The sequence below is a fragment of the Argiope bruennichi genome, chromosome 8, assembly GCF_947563725.1.
Source record: "Argiope bruennichi chromosome 8, qqArgBrue1.1, whole genome shotgun sequence".
Taxonomy (NCBI): Eukaryota; Metazoa; Arthropoda; class Arachnida; order Araneae; family Araneidae; genus Argiope; species Argiope bruennichi.
In genome coordinates, this window is record NC_079158.1 from 22088919 (window position 1) to 22104731 (window position 15813).

Here is a 15813-nt window from a genome sequence, read left to right on the forward strand (position 1 = left end):
AACAAACATCCATCCAAACCTTCACATTTATAATAGTAGTATAGATTTATCTCTTAACATTTTAAAGTGAAAATAAATTTTGATTTATTAATTCATATAAGGTAGAACTTTAGGAAATTAAAAAAAAAAGTGAGTAAATTACACTTTATTAATTAAAAAAAAATTACAACACATATAGAAACAACTGAAATGACTACACAACAAAATGTATACAAAAATTAAGGAGATTTGCTCCACTTGTCTCTTCCATCTGAACCACGATCCTCTTTGTCATAGCTTGGACTAAGAGAACGACTTCGACTTTTGCTTCTTTGAGAATCGACACTACTACCACGGCTTCGCATCTGTCTTTCACCATTGGCAACCTCTCTTTCATTCTAATATTAAATAAAATATGAAATTAATATAATTATTGACATTCACATGCACAATATAAAATTCAGAATAAAGAATTTTATTCATATCAAATTCACATGTGTCACCTTACAAGCTTAATAGAATTATTAAGAATTAACTTACTAGGAAAAATTACCACTAAAATATACTTTTTCTGTTAGTAACCATAACAGAATTCATATACATTATAAACTGAAATGCTGAATTTCTGTCTAGAAACCGAAATTATAAAATAGTTTCTAATGTTTTAAATACTGTTAATTAGTTTTTGGTATTCCTCCTAAAGAATACATCTTATTCTTAATCTCGCACCAAAATCAAGAGAGAAAATTATTTACATCATGTCTGAATCAGAAAATAAATAGAAGCAATAAGATTATCTCTACAAAATGCTCAACAACTGAAATCAATAGGAACCCATTAAAAATCCACAAAAACAAGTATACTTAAAAGAGAATATATTGAAGCATTCACTTCTGAACAATATTTAATTACTCACATTATTAGGTGAAGGACTTCGGCTCTTAGATTGCTTCTTCCTTTCAAGACTACTGCTGTGAGAGCGACTGTGAGCCTTGCTTCGACTTTTACGGAAAGGACTCTTCTCCTTGCTGCGACTCTGACTGCGCTCAACCCGCTTTGGACTTTTACCCTTGCTAGTACTTTTGCTGCGAGATTTGCGTAGAGAAGCTGAGCGACTTCTTTCCCTGCTCACACTTCTGTTACGGTTCTTTTCTTTGCTTGCACTTCTATTTCGACTTCTTTCCTTGCTTACACTGCGGTTACGAATCCTTTCCTTGCTCACGCTTCTATCACGACTCCTGTTCTTGCTCACACTTCTATCGCGGCTTCTTTCCTTGCTCACACTCCTGTTGCGTCGTTTCCGTGGAGGGCTACGGCTTCCAGATTTACTATAACTACGCCTGGACTTTTCTTTAGATTTGGTTTTCTCAACACTTCTGGATCTAAAATAAAAATTATGAATAAATAAAATAATCAAAACTCAGCAAGGCCAGTTTTTATTATTTATGAAGAATAAAATAATAAAAATAGAAATTGCTTTCAAAGCTCTCATATAATTATAATTGATTTTTTTAAAGAATATTAGAAACTTTAAGTGAAAAGAATGGTATAACAATGAAACACTTATCACAGAAACAGTATTGAATGTATAATTCTATAATATATGGAAACAATTGTATAAAAAAATTATTTTAAATTTCAATTCTTTAATCTGCACTTTTGATAAGTTCTTTAATTGGCCATTTTATTTTAATTTTGGAGTCAAAAAGGGATTACAAAATATTAAGAAACCATCTAGCTTTGTGAAATAGTTAAGTAGTAAACATATTTATATCACTTTACTAACAATCAGGACAAAAATATTATTAACTGCATGAATCAGAAGTTAAATGTACAATTGTGGTAACATCCAAGTCTAGAGTTCCAAAAATATAAAAATAATGAACAAATAGGTATGCCCAATTTCATTTATTTTACAAGCAAAACTAATGGAATGTAGAATTTTTTAATATTGATAGATAATCAAAAAAAAAAAACCCCAAAACTAGGCAAGTTGAAAAGTAAAATCAAATCAGAAAACAAAATTGTTTACAACAATCTTGATTTGCCATATAAAAATGTTAAACCAATAAGTACTGCAAATTTTTAATCTAAAGAGAGAGAAATTCTTAATTCTTCAGTATTAGTAGATGGACAAACACACAACAATTAGCCATGCTCTAGATTAAAATAATTTTTTAAAAATGTAGGCAACAGTCTTGATTTATCATAGGTAAATAATAAACCAATGGGTGTTGCCAAATTCATCTAGTCCACCAGCGAAACTAAAGAGCAATGATAATTCTTTAGTATTAGTAGATGGACAAATTACCATTTTAAATCAATATCGTATTAAAGCTCTTCACTAACGAGAGAAGTAAGGACATATCATAAATTTGATTTTTTAAAAACTTAACAAGGAAATTGTTTAAAACTAATACCTGAAGCATCAGACAAAATTCCAACTTTTTAATTAAGATGACTCATTACACATGTTAAGGAAATAATAAAGCACTTGTGAAGGAAAAATTTCATTAAATTACCTGGATCTGGAATGAGAGCTGGCTGGTGTTGGTGTGCGCTTCTTTGGTCTCCTTGATCGGTTGTAGCTTGGTGAACGAACTTGACTAGGTGTTCTACGTCGTCTACTCCACCTGCCTCTAGAAGGACTTCGGCTTCTACTATAACTATACCTACAAAGCAATATATTAAATATAAGCCTGCATAATCAATAAAAAATATATAGGATTACATTATTAAATTAATAATTTCAAATTTGTCAAATAAATAAAAGGCTAATATCTACATCCTTATAATTCTGATCAAATTAAAATTAGCAATGCTAAAGAACAATATAAGTAGAATTTTATAACTATTTATCAATAATTAAATGTTACATCCTCTATAATATATAACACATAATAATTTAATCATTCAATTTTTATTGAAGATCTCCAATCTGGACTTTCTTAAAGATATTAATAATACCAAAATTTGGTTTTTCCCATTTTTTTTATTATTGTTTTTAATATCAAAACTAATGTATAGTAACTATACAAACTGTACTGAACTACTAAAAATATTTTTATTTCAAAAGTTAAAAAAAAAAAAAAAATGGCTACTCCACTTGATTCAGTAAGCAATGTCTGAATATGTCAGGAGAAAAGAGTAATACCAACTTTGTCCAGAAAAATTATAACATCTTTTTATCCATTTCAAATAAGAAATGTTTTAACATTTTACCATAACCTCATATGCACTGCTATTTTAAACAGAATATTTATTGACTTCTTCCAAAGAAAAAAGTCTTTCAAATTTCATTTGGGAATTATGCTTCACTGATAAACAGGATCAAAATTTAAACATACAAGAGAAAAATTCATATATGTATTTGCAACTTTAATTTGATACAAACACAAAAATAAAGGACACCCATTTGTATAATTATAAATTAGTTTTAATGCAGAATCAAATAGCATCAGATGGCCCCTGTGCATTTTATTCAACATATATTAATCTGATTTAAAATAATGCACAAACCTCATCATCTGCTGTGAAGCTTTTGAATTGGTGTTGCAAAATATTACTAATGAAAATGAGAAAAATATTAATTAGTTCATTCATCTCAAACATAAATTTGAAATCTTAAGCATGAAGTATGCCTAATAATCAGATTTTTTATGTTAATGAACTTTATATTGCTTAAATGAACCATGTAGTTAGGAAAAAGGGATATTCAAACAAACCTGTGTCTTCTAGAACGAGACCTGGATCGAGAATAACGCCTAGCCTTGTATCGATCTCTCTCCAACTCTGGACAATCTCTAGCCCAGTGGCCATGTCGATGGCATCGATAACATTCCGCACTTGTCTGAAATATAAAAAGATTAGTTGGTTTTTGCTCGTAATGAAGTGTTTAAAAAGCATAATTATTAAGTAAAAATAAAACTTACCCTACTTCTCATGGGAGGACGACTTGATGGTCCTCTCGCCCATTCTACAACAATCGTTTGTCCACGAAGTTCTCGTCCATTTTCATATTTTATTGCATCCTGTTTTATTTTCCAAGGAAAAAAAAGCAACCAAAATTAAGTATGATAATTAATATTGCATTTTAATATGGCTAAAAAAATTTTTTTAAGAACATTTGGCTAAAATTTTTATGCATAATTTGATTTTATCTGCAGTCATTGAAGATCGAAACCTACTTAAATAAATAAAATTTGACAATTTATGAATATTATAATCTATTCCTAAGTATAGAGCCATTCCATGTTTAATCTTGTTGTTGTTAAATTTCTGCATCATTATAAGAAACAATCTTTTCCTTCCAACTTGTCCAATAAAAATGTAAGCAGCCATTTTGCACCATTTCTTCACAAAAACTGTACGAGGTCCATTATTTACTACTGAGAGCGGAGCGACCAACAATCAACACTTCTGTTTTCTTCAGTCTTTTGTTATTCCAAATTTTAATTATCCACACTCTTCTATAGGGCAATAACTCTTCAAAATACTGGCAGAGGAAGTCATTACAGGAAAGACATCAAAAGTGGAAATCAAAGAAATGTTCCAATTCTTGAAATTTTCTGCATCAAATCTTCTTTCTTCAGAATAAATGCTCAAATAGATTTAATATGCAAGGAAAAACAATGAATTATTCACATTCATTGTCAGTAACTTGCTTGGTTGGATATAAAAATCAGCCATTTGATGTTCACAGTCACTCTGAGCACGATTTCATACTTATTAACTTTAAAAAATATATAAAATTTATTTCTATATAGTTTTTTCTCCCAAATTATTAAATTTTATTAAATATAGGATACCATGCTTAGTATGTCAATAAGGAACCAACCAAATAAGTTACCTAGTGTTTATCGCATTTTTTGGTTAAGAGAATAAGATCCGGAGAAAAAACTAATTTTTAAAACCCAAAATTTGTTTAATACATGGAATTTTTGATATGCAAAATTTAAGTCATTAACAATGCTGAACAATTGACAGCTTTTTTTAATTAATAGTATGCTAAGATTAAAAGAAAAGACTAGACTTTCTTTTTAACCTGCCTAAGTAGCATAAATTAACACCCTAACCTTCCAATGTATAGAAAATGAAAGTTACCGAGTTTTAGCCTGAAGGAATTTATATTACCTGATTTCCACAACATTACAGAAAAATGTTGTAGTTAAAAGAAAGCCCAATATTCATGAAAAAAATTCTATTCTGCAAATACACATGGCCAGGACAGGTCAAGAAGCTCAGTCTGTTCTTAAGTCAGGATATACATTCTAGTCTTTCCAAGTCTACTCGCTTAGGTTCAGATGCAGAAAAACCAAAACTCAGAGAGGGACATTTCTGACTGCTTAGCTCAGAAGTCAACTGTTCAGTCAAGTCATTCTGTCCAGTCTAGAGCTTGTAGCAGACATCTGGGAGGTGCTCCACTCATTCCTCTAATTTGAACCGTGTCAAATAATTAACATCAGTTACTTTGAAAAAGATACAAGACACTAAGGTATAAACTTCAATATCAAAACTTCTTGGTTAGAATATTCTTTCAGAAACACAGATGATAAATTACCCCTTCCCTTCTATATTTTCAATACATGTAGGAAAATAAAGTAGCAAAGAATAATAAAAAAATAGAAGTCTACCAAGAAGTTTAGAAATGAAGTTAATACAGAAAGTGAATAAGAATAAGTATTTTGAATCAAAATGATTCATCACAATTTTAAGTAGGCAAAAAGAAAAATCAAGATGATTTAAAAAATTGAGAGAAATCTAAAATTATAATTATAATATAATAGTAGAGAGCTTTAAGTATAAACTTTAAAGATTTATAATCCTAATAATACAACTTTTTGTATTAAAAACTAAATAACAAGAAAAGGTTATTTATAGCAACCGACTCAAAAATATTTTTACCTCAGCATCTCTTTTGTCTTCATAGTCGACAAAAGCATATGCCATTCCGGTACCTGCAAATAAGAATAAATTCAAATTTCAGAAATTGAATGAATAATTAGATAAATTAAACTGGATCGTCTAGTTAAATTTGTTATGCTCTCGGTTATAATTTTTGCTTCAAAAAAATTGTAAGCAACAGACTTGGTTTAATTAAATGATATTTTTAAAAAAAACCAATGGGTGCTACTATATTAATATAGTCCACCAGCAAAACAAAAGAACATAAAAATTCTTTAGTATTAGAAGATGGACATTTTCAAAGAATAGAATGAACAACTAGAGAAAACATCAGATGCTTTACAAAATGCCAAAATTATACTGACTTCTTTTGAGGAAAGCATTTTGTCCTAGATATTAAATTTTATAATGTATAAAACAATTTATCAAATCAAAAGGATAGGCACAAATTATCTTGTCAAAAAAATATCTGAAGCAATCTACTTTTGATATCTTAAAATTTTAAATTCTAGAAAGGTAAGAAAACAACAATAACAAGAATGATTACAAAGGCCCACATTAACACTTTATTTTAATCCACTGAAAATCAAATTAGAATAATGGATGCAGAAACAATCTTCTTCATTTTATTTTAAAATTGACATTTTAAATTGAAGTACAAAGCAAAACAAATTCTTTATTTCACACTAAAGTATTTCCAAATAACTTGTGAATAATAATTATAATCTTGACCAAATAATTAAAATAATTAGTCTGGATTCAGATAAATATATTTCAGAACTTCGATAAGACATGAATAATTTATTTTCTAATTTGAAGATATGGCAATTATTATAAAATAATTTTAACTTTCAGAATTGCGATTTTAAAACATGGTTTGTATATAGAAAACAATTAAAAGAAGCTTTTAGGATTCTTTAAATACCTTCATCGCCAATAGAAGATTTCCTCAAAATATTAGACAGCTTCAAGATAAATTGAATTAGTATGTATAATATATTAGTTAATTTTGAAAAAATCCGAATTTTTTAAGCTTTATATAACATTGATTTCCAATGCGAGAGCTGTACGACATTTGTACAATTTTTTGGAGGCAATTTAAACACTGAAAACAAAAGTCAACCTGGCAAACAAAAACTCTGTGTACAGATAACAAAATACACAGTATCTTCTTTTTACTGCCATAAGCAACAGTAGTAGTCACTTTTTCAGTAAAACAGGAGAAATCATCAATAATGAAACATTTATCTTTAAGATGGAAGAAATTCTCTTGTAAACAATATCTCAACATATCAATTTTGTAAAAATGCCACATTTCATGCTTATGGATGCATTATTTGACTGCAATGCATCAAGAATAGGATTGCAGATTACTTAGGATATTATCCTTGGTTTTGAAATATTTTTTTACACCTTAAATCAAAGCTTTGTTCTTTTTTTTATTTGTATGTAAAATTAAAAGCAATATTTTATGAATTACACAAAATAGTTGAAAACACTGATAAAAGATATCAAATTTTATTTCCAGCTTAGGTAGCCTTTTATAGAATAAAGACTAGGGTACTTATAAAAGGTTAATTTATTTAATATAAACCTGAATTATAGTTGTATAGCAAAGTTAAATAATCATAGAAAAAAATTCTACACCAGATTTGGAAGTGAAGAAATTTTATATTGCGCATAAATCTAACATAACAAAGCAAGTTGCAAGGGAAAAATACCTAGCTAATTACTACTACAATCACTGAAAATTAAATATTTCATTGGTTCATCCTTTTGACAAAATACTAATATTATACATATTAAAACAAATTTTATTCTATTCCGAATGCTACATCATAAATTCAAGTTCGCAATTTTTAAAGATTACTACGCAACGTAATTTTCCGATTTGAAGATATCATATGAGAATATTCTTATCTACAAGGAGCAAATTTATATTAAAAGAGATAAATTCATATAATTTAAGTTCATATTTATGCATGCCTTTGTTAAAAGAATAGCTAAACAGATTATCAGACTCCCTCAAAAAAAAAAAAAAAAAGGTTTTATCACGTTACGATATCATTCATCGTATTTCGCACTAAAAGTGAAAATAATAAATATCACGATATAAAATATTGAATGAACAAAATAAGTTAATAAATTTAAGCAATGTACATAAAAAAAAATAGTAGATATAATCTTTCACTAAAACCTTCACTAGGTAGCAAATTCAAAGATTCCGATTCTTACCGTATTTAACATCGCATCTCAGTAAAGTACCGTATTTTTCAAACATTTCTTCAATGTCTTTTTCTTTACATTTCAAAGGCAATCGGCCTACAAATAATTGAGATCGTCGAGACATTCTGGAAAATTAAAAACTGCGAAGAATCTAACGCGGTGAGTTATGTCCGTAAAGAACAAAATGGCGCTTCTACCGGTTCTAAATTCACTCGTGAAGGAGAAAACAAGCCACGCCAGGGATCAACCAATGAGATATCGCCTTTTATCGATTACGCCGGCCGCTGAAGGAATAAATAGTTTTGTCATTAATTGTAATATTTTGCATAAATCAATAGTATTTTTATAACAAAAAAACATTTATTTTTAGATTTTATCTCATCTTAACACTTATTTACACATTTATCAATACGAATTTTAAAAAAATACATATTTTGCAAAAATATATATTGTTGCAGAACAGAAAAGCATGGCAACTATCGAAAATTAATTAAGATGAGGAAAGAAATAACTAACTACAAAGCGCCGAGAGAGAAAAACATAATAGAATAGTTAAGGAAAAAATAAGATTTAATCATAATTTCTTACCATATTTTAAGTTGCATCTTACTAAACTACCATATTTTCCGAATAAATCTTCTATGTCTCTTTCTTTTGAATCTAACGGCAAACGGCCCACAAATAATTGAGAATGTCTCGCCATTACCTAAAATAAAGTATTTTAAATCACATACGAACCCTCAAATCAGTGTTGAGAAATTAAGATGGCGACGATCGAAGAGAAAATGACAATATTTTGACGAACGAAAATGATTTGATTCCGATTCTAAAGTCATATCGATATAATAGAGTTGCCCGGTGATAAGAAGCTTCTAATGATAATCAAAAAAATAATCAGGGATTTTAGATAAAATAATGAATATGATAATGATATGCTATAATTTTTCAGAGGTTTTATATAGAATTCTAAATAACAAGATACACATACAAGAAAGTATACTGAAAAAGATACATGTTAAATTTTATACCGTTTTTGGAATCACTATGGAATTAACTCATTTATTGACAGTCACTTACTTGTGAAAGATTTATAGACAAAACAAAAACTTTGTGTGAAAGATTTATAGACAAAACAAAATTCTTCCAAACCTTTAACAATATATCTTTATAATGCTGAAAAGATGTTCATCAAGTCTTCAAATCTTTTTGACGGCAATCGATTTCGAAGTAATCATAAATAACTCTTCTGGAAGTAACATTTATTAACTATAATTCTAATTTCAGTGTTCGGTACGATTGAATACTTATTAGCATGCATATCATATTCTAACGAAAATTCATTAATCTTTAATCTCATTTTAAAACGGTTTACAGAAAATTCCAAAACCTGGTAAATGATATCGTTTACTTATATCATAAGAAAATTGTATATAATGGAAAACAGATATCTTCATAATAGTTAAAAAACTTGAAACTTCATTTCGTTGTTATCTTAACTTACAATTATGGAAAAAGCTATCATCTGAATTTATTTTTCTTTTCCGATTTACATATGTGTACACAAATAACCCCTTCCCGATGTGATGATGGCGATCATGAAAAATAGCAAAATGCGGTAAAATACATAACAGCAATTTTATAGACTTCAGTTATTCAGTTGGCTATCCAAAATATACCTCTAGTTTGCACCCGGATATGTTACCAGACAAGGGGAATGGAAATCTTAATATCAATTTTCGTATTTTAATACACACACACACACACACACACACACACACACACACACACACACACACACACACACACACACACACACACAGACACAGACAGAGAGAGAGAGATCTAAGACAAAAGAACACAGAAGGAAATAACGGGAATAACAGAAGGAAATAACAAAGAATAATTCAGATCAACATCTGCATTATTCTTTGATGAATTCATATTGACTGAATAAAAGGTCGTCGAAAAATGCCCACAAATACTTTTATATCAGTCATAATTCGAGAATAGGTGGAAAATTCCAATTTTAAAAATGATATTCTAAGATTTCAAATAATATTATAATGTGAAAAGTGAAGAAAAAAAAATTTTTTTAAAGGGACCAAAATTAAATTTTTTAAAAAAAATCTTTCTCGAAAAACATTGAAAAATAGATTACTAGAATTCTGAATTAGACAAAATGTTAAAATCAAATTTAATTTTCACTACTTTTTGAAAATCTACCATTATAACTCCATTTGAAATCATAGAGTAACAGTTTTAAAATAAAACTTAGAATAGAATTTTTTTCGGTGACAGGTAAAAAAAATATTTAATGGTAGATTTTGACTACCCTGTCTTTTTCAAAAAAAGTCGAGTTTTTCAAAAAATAATGCAGATATTCATCAGAAATTTGTATCAATTATTCCTTTTATAAAAAGTATATTGGAATCTCTAAAAATTATATATAATTTCTCTAAAAATTATATATATACCAATAGAAATTATATATACGTATATATAATTTCTAATTTGGACTTTTTAAAAATCTACTCCTGATCTGATTAGGCTGTTACGTTCTATTGCTCTTCGTGATAGGCATTTTTAATGCCTACAAATTTCTAATTTCAAGTTTTCCTTTGAGACTTATAGATTTTTATTCAAACGCAAAACATTGGTGTTAAAACTCTTTCTTCTCCGATGCAAAATTAGAGGTCGTTTTGGATAATCAACTCAACAACTTAAACTAATAAAACTGCTGTTATGCATTTTTTCCAGGAAAACATCAAGTGGATTATGAAGTTCATACAAGATTCGAGCCAGCTATGTTTCTACAAATACAGCGTTTCAGGAATATAGAAACATTGGTTAACTTTCTTGGAAAAATGAGAAATTAAAATAATAATAACTAATAGATTTGGACACATATGATTGTTTAGCAATCTGAATGTAATATTTATAAAGGAGTTTATTATTAAGCTAATAAAAAAGCAAAGAATGATTATATGCATTCAAAACATATTGTTAGGATTTTAAAATAAATTTGTGCGACGCCATTTTCATGGAATAGACTAGATATAGCTATCAGCATACTTTGTTGCTTTAAAGTATTTACATTATAAACGATTCTATAAATGCAAAAAGAATTTTTTTTTTCAAATAAATTATAACAGAAGGTTTTAGTAATTTTTATATATTGATACAAATACCAACTTTACAACTGAATTTTTATACCACTTAAAAGAATAATAAAAAATGCACAAACAGTTAAGATATTTTATCGTTTAAATTTCATTCAAATATTTTTTATTTGCGATTCATTATTCCATATTATGTTATTTCATTTCCATTCAAAATGGCGTTATGAAAATACAGTATAAATCAAAACAATTACTCAGATTACAAATGATTATAATTTCCTTGTAAACTACAATTAGAAGAAAAAGAACTTGAATGCAATGCAGAAAGAAAAAATGTCTTACTTGCATGCGTAATAAATTCTCTATGTGACTTCTCAGGTCCGCATTCACACGGACGACAACCATGCGGTAGCCATTTTATGTCAGATATTGTGAAGCATGTTTATTACAACTGATGTGTATTCGATATTCACATGCATGATCTACATGTAGTTACCTATATCTTCTGAATTAATTTCTTGTATCTTCATTCCTTAAGAAAGGCAGACGATTTTGTCTTAACACCTTCTTTCTGTGAAATGATGAATAATTAGAAAGAACGCATACAGAATCTTCACATAATGATGAAATGGATCACTACATTTATAATAATCACATGATCAAAGAAAAACATAAATGGGAATTATTAGTTCCAAGCAAAACTTTAAGTTTTCTTGTGTATATTGCTCAAATTTTTCTTTATATTAGTGTTTATAAAAATTACAACCATTTGTAAATGATGCAATTGTTTTGAATTACCTGTAATCTCAGAATAGTGAGTATTACTTTATTAGGAATTGCTTGATGGGAAACTCAAATAGCAAGGTTTTTCTAATGGAAATGCTTTCATCCTTTGTTTTCCGTTATTTTTTATACGTTTGGGCCAAATTTAACCATCTACGTACTACGAAACGAAATCATTAATTGCTGGATTCTAAACTATATTAATTTTGGACAAAATTCAGATACATACATTTGCATTTAAACTTTCTTATATTTCGTGGGCATAAATGAAATTATTAATTGCAATTTATCCGCGTTCTAAATTTAATTATTTCATAATCATTCGAACTCAGAATTATATTAACATTGGAGTTGCTTCGTCTTTTATTTTCTGACCCTGATTTTAATATGTGCCAAATCTAAACATTGCTTCAATAGATTCGTTTTTAAAAACAAAATATATGTAACTTTAAAACTCTTTCATATGGTATCTTCGTCCCGTATTCTGTTCGGACTATGCCAGTATTTGGTCGTGGTTTCAATAAAGAACATTTAAAATGCACTTTAAAGATTTAAGTCTTTCTATAAAAACTAAGAAAAAACATTTGATTTCCATTTGTAATTAAAAATTCATCCCTTAAATGCATATTGTTACCGGTGGTCTACATCCAATTCCCCTTAATCTTATTCAAAAACCCTTTGATAACCACAGACAATAAATCATGTATAAAAGAAAAAAGTTGACATTACTTTCGGCGAGTAAGTTATACCATTTTTTTTTTTACATTTCAATGTGGTGAATGAGGAAGTTCAGTGTTTTACTTGAAGGGATAGTTTCTATAGTCGAGTTTCCTATAAAGGAGTGATTTATCTAATCTAATTATTCAAAAAATTACTTCACATCTATTGCTTGCTATCAATGCTTGATGTTGTATTTGAAAATTATATTAGATACAAGTTAGATTTTTACGAAATACTGTATGTTGCCAAAAGTCGACATACAATTTTCTTCAAAATAAACATACTATATACCTGGATTTTTTTATTTATTTTGTTACGTATCCTATAACTATTTTCCTATAATGAACTTGAATATAAACAGTAAGGGATATACCGACGAGGGCTGTTATCCCATAGGAGCGAAAAAGTTGCAGTTAAAGGATTCAAAATACTTGAGGGCTTGAAAAAAGGTGCTTAGATGATGTTTGCTTGTGAGAGCTTGTGACAAAAGAAAAGTAAAAGAAATGTTCGGCTGTTCGATGTTAAGTTTTTTTCCAGATAGCATCTCTGTAGACTGTATATTTTGAATATTTTAACAAGATGTGGGATTTGATGCATAAGGAGTTGTCTGAGAGATTGAACCTGTGAAGAATATAATGAATGTGAAGAATATAATAATGATTATATCACAAATCATCCGTGCAATACGTTTATCTTGAATCCTACTTCTTGTCCAATTAATGATTGTGCTGATGTCTTGGAAATCCCCGATCAAAGCTAGATATTTGTCCCTGTGATAATTATTTGAGGCGATTTGGGTAGAGTTCTTTCTCAGATTAGAGATCATATCCTCCGGGCAGATCCATTCTATAAATGGCTTAGATTCCTTGAATGCTTGTGTAAATGCGTCTGCCTTTTCGTTCCATATGATTCCAGAGTGGCCAGAAACCCATAAAAGAGAGATTTCTTTTGCTCAGATTTTTCCTTGAATAAATTTTTGAGGTTAGATGATGAGTAATTTTAGGCGAATAGAAATTGATGTTTTTAGTACAATCAAAGCAGAATAACTGTCCGAAAGAATTAGGATACCTTTATTTGGGATTGTCATTTCACCAAGAGCTTGGCAGATCATTAAAATTTCACCTTTAAAAATGGAGTTTATGCATGAATGCGGTAAATAAATTTCCAGCGGTATTATGATTTCGGACCATCAGTGGCTATGATGAAATGATTCGGAAATATGTTCTGGATGCATTCAGTGAAGTTTGCTGCTAAGACAGAAGATGGGAATTCTCTGTTTTGGAAATTGAGATCATTCAGAAAAATTTCACAAAAATCAGGGTTAGAATGTGGTACAAAGGGTCAGGGTTAGAATTAGATGCTGCGGTGAACAATTAAGGTTTTGAAACGTAGCTTTGACCATTTCTTCATCCTTTTCAGTCAATAGGACATTTAGTTCATCAAAATTGTTGGTTAAAGATGAGAAAGGAAAATTAACCATTTGTTTGATGAAAAATTTGATTGCTAGGCTTTAAATTTTTTCTGAAAGTATTTCTTGCCTTGAAAGTTTTAATAAAATGGTATTGGGGGTCCAGATGGGAACACCAAGCGCTATTCACAGTGCCATTGTTTGGATTGTATTACAGGATTTGAGACGTGTTTTAGAGAATTTGTTAATGATGAGACTACTGTAATATAAAAAACTAAGTGTGCTGTTATTTACGATTGTCAGTAAATTTTTTGTTCTTGGGCCGTATCTCCTTGATCCTAAAATTTTGAGACCTTGTATTTTTTTAAGTGCCTTATTTCTAAGAATTTAAAAAATTTTGCCATTTTGATTAGTTTTTGCAAACGGAATTCCAAGACATTTGATCAATTCATTCCATGCAAGTGGAATTCCGCCATCCATTATATACGGAAGTGAAATTGGGCATTTTCTCAAAAGATTAACTATAACACTTTTTTTTAGTGCTAATGGAAATTTTATAATAAGAGCATTATTTATAAAAATTTTCCAATGTATTTTGCTATTTAGTTTTAATATAATTCATTGAAGGATGAGAACAATAAACAAATCAACAATGATGAAACACTCGACATTTGTGTCTAATGTTTCAAAGAGATAATTCATTAAAATGACAAAAAGGGTCGGGAAGAGAATATTTCCCTTCGGAAGGTCCTTATGAAGGAGACTTGGATCAAAAATGGTGTCTCTAAAACGTTCTTTCTTGCAGAAAATTATGCCTCCATCTTACCTGTAATGCCAAGTTGGAGACATTTATAAATGAGGTCATCTATAGGAACTGAGTTGTAGGCATTTTTGAAATTTAGACAAACACCAACAAATATTTTTTCTTTTTTATGTGCCTCAGATATTACTGAATATATTTTATATGTTGCTGTTTGGCTATCTCTGGATGGAATAAAAGCATGTTGGTTTGTGTTGATTTTGTTGTAGCGAGTTAAATATTGTGCAATATGATAAGCTAAAATCTTACAAAAAACTGAAGTTAGAGCTATTGGTCCATAGGAGGTCATTTTTTTTTATTTTGGGATTGAAATTATGATGGCATGTTTCCAATCGCTTGGAAGTAAATAGAAATTTAATAGCTGTTGGAAAATATCGAGGATTTTGCAAAGAGCTGTATCATCAGGTTTTTTTGAACCAGACTGTCGAGATATTATTTGCAACTGGTGTGGAATTTCTCATTTTTGGAATGGCTCTTTTGAGTTCCCAGATTTTGATACTGCCATTTAAAAATTGGTTGTCATTTCTGTAGCCCATCGGAATAGGCTCCAGCTCATAATAATGCAATGCATTTTTTTATTCAAAGCAAATAATCGTGCATTTAAGGCCTTATTTGTATTAAGAAATATTTTTTGGAAGTATTAAATTTTTGTAAAATGCATTTTAGAATTTTTTTTTAATATTTGTTTTTTTTTCCTCTAGAAAATTATTTTGTGCACATACTCTGCAAAAAATACTTACACTGAAAATTTTTAATTCCATTTCATGGATGAAGAAATATAAAATTCTGTCGTATCAATACATCCCTGTACAAAAAGTTTTAGAAAGCTGTCTTCCTCGAGCATGAGAAAATTA

At 29.0% G+C, this 15813-nt stretch overlaps 1 protein-coding gene across 2 annotated transcripts; it reads right to left on the reverse strand.

Moving 5' to 3' along the window:
* Positions 1-130: 130 nt before the first annotated feature.
* LOC129981060 (probable splicing factor, arginine/serine-rich 5) lies at positions 131-8908 on the reverse strand. 2 transcript variants are annotated; one of them, XM_056091695.1, is made up of 7 exons: positions 8698-8908; positions 5884-5936; positions 3912-4010; positions 3705-3829; positions 2502-2651; positions 896-1361; positions 131-377 (listed from the first exon to the last, which is right to left on the reverse strand). In XM_056091695.1, exons 1-7 carry the CDS (start codon positions 8810-8812, stop codon positions 219-221), a joined length of 1167 nt encoding a protein of 388 aa, XP_055947670.1. In that variant the 5' UTR covers positions 8813-8908; the 3' UTR covers positions 131-218. The 2 variants fall into 2 exon arrangements, with proteins under 2 accessions (XP_055947670.1, XP_055947669.1); XM_056091694.1 differs by lacking the exon at positions 8698-8908 and adding an exon at positions 8119-8329.
* Between the last annotated feature and the right edge of the window lie 6905 nt (positions 8909-15813).

What these genes read in the sequence shown, in the direction of transcription:
- LOC129981060 (XM_056091695.1), bottom strand. Translation starts at nt 8,812, where the DNA reads ATGGCGAGACATTCTCAATTATTTGTGGGCCGTTTGCCGTTAGATTCA. An exon ending in AGCTCTCATTCCAGATCCAG is followed by an intron (nt 1,362 to 2,501) that starts GTAATTTAATGA and finishes TTTTTATTTTAG; the next exon opens with ATCCAGAAGTGTTGAGAAAA. An exon ending in GAAGTCCTTCACCTAATAAT is followed by an intron (nt 378 to 895) that starts GTGAGTAATTAA and finishes ATTTAATATTAG; the next exon opens with AATGAAAGAGAGGTTGCCAA.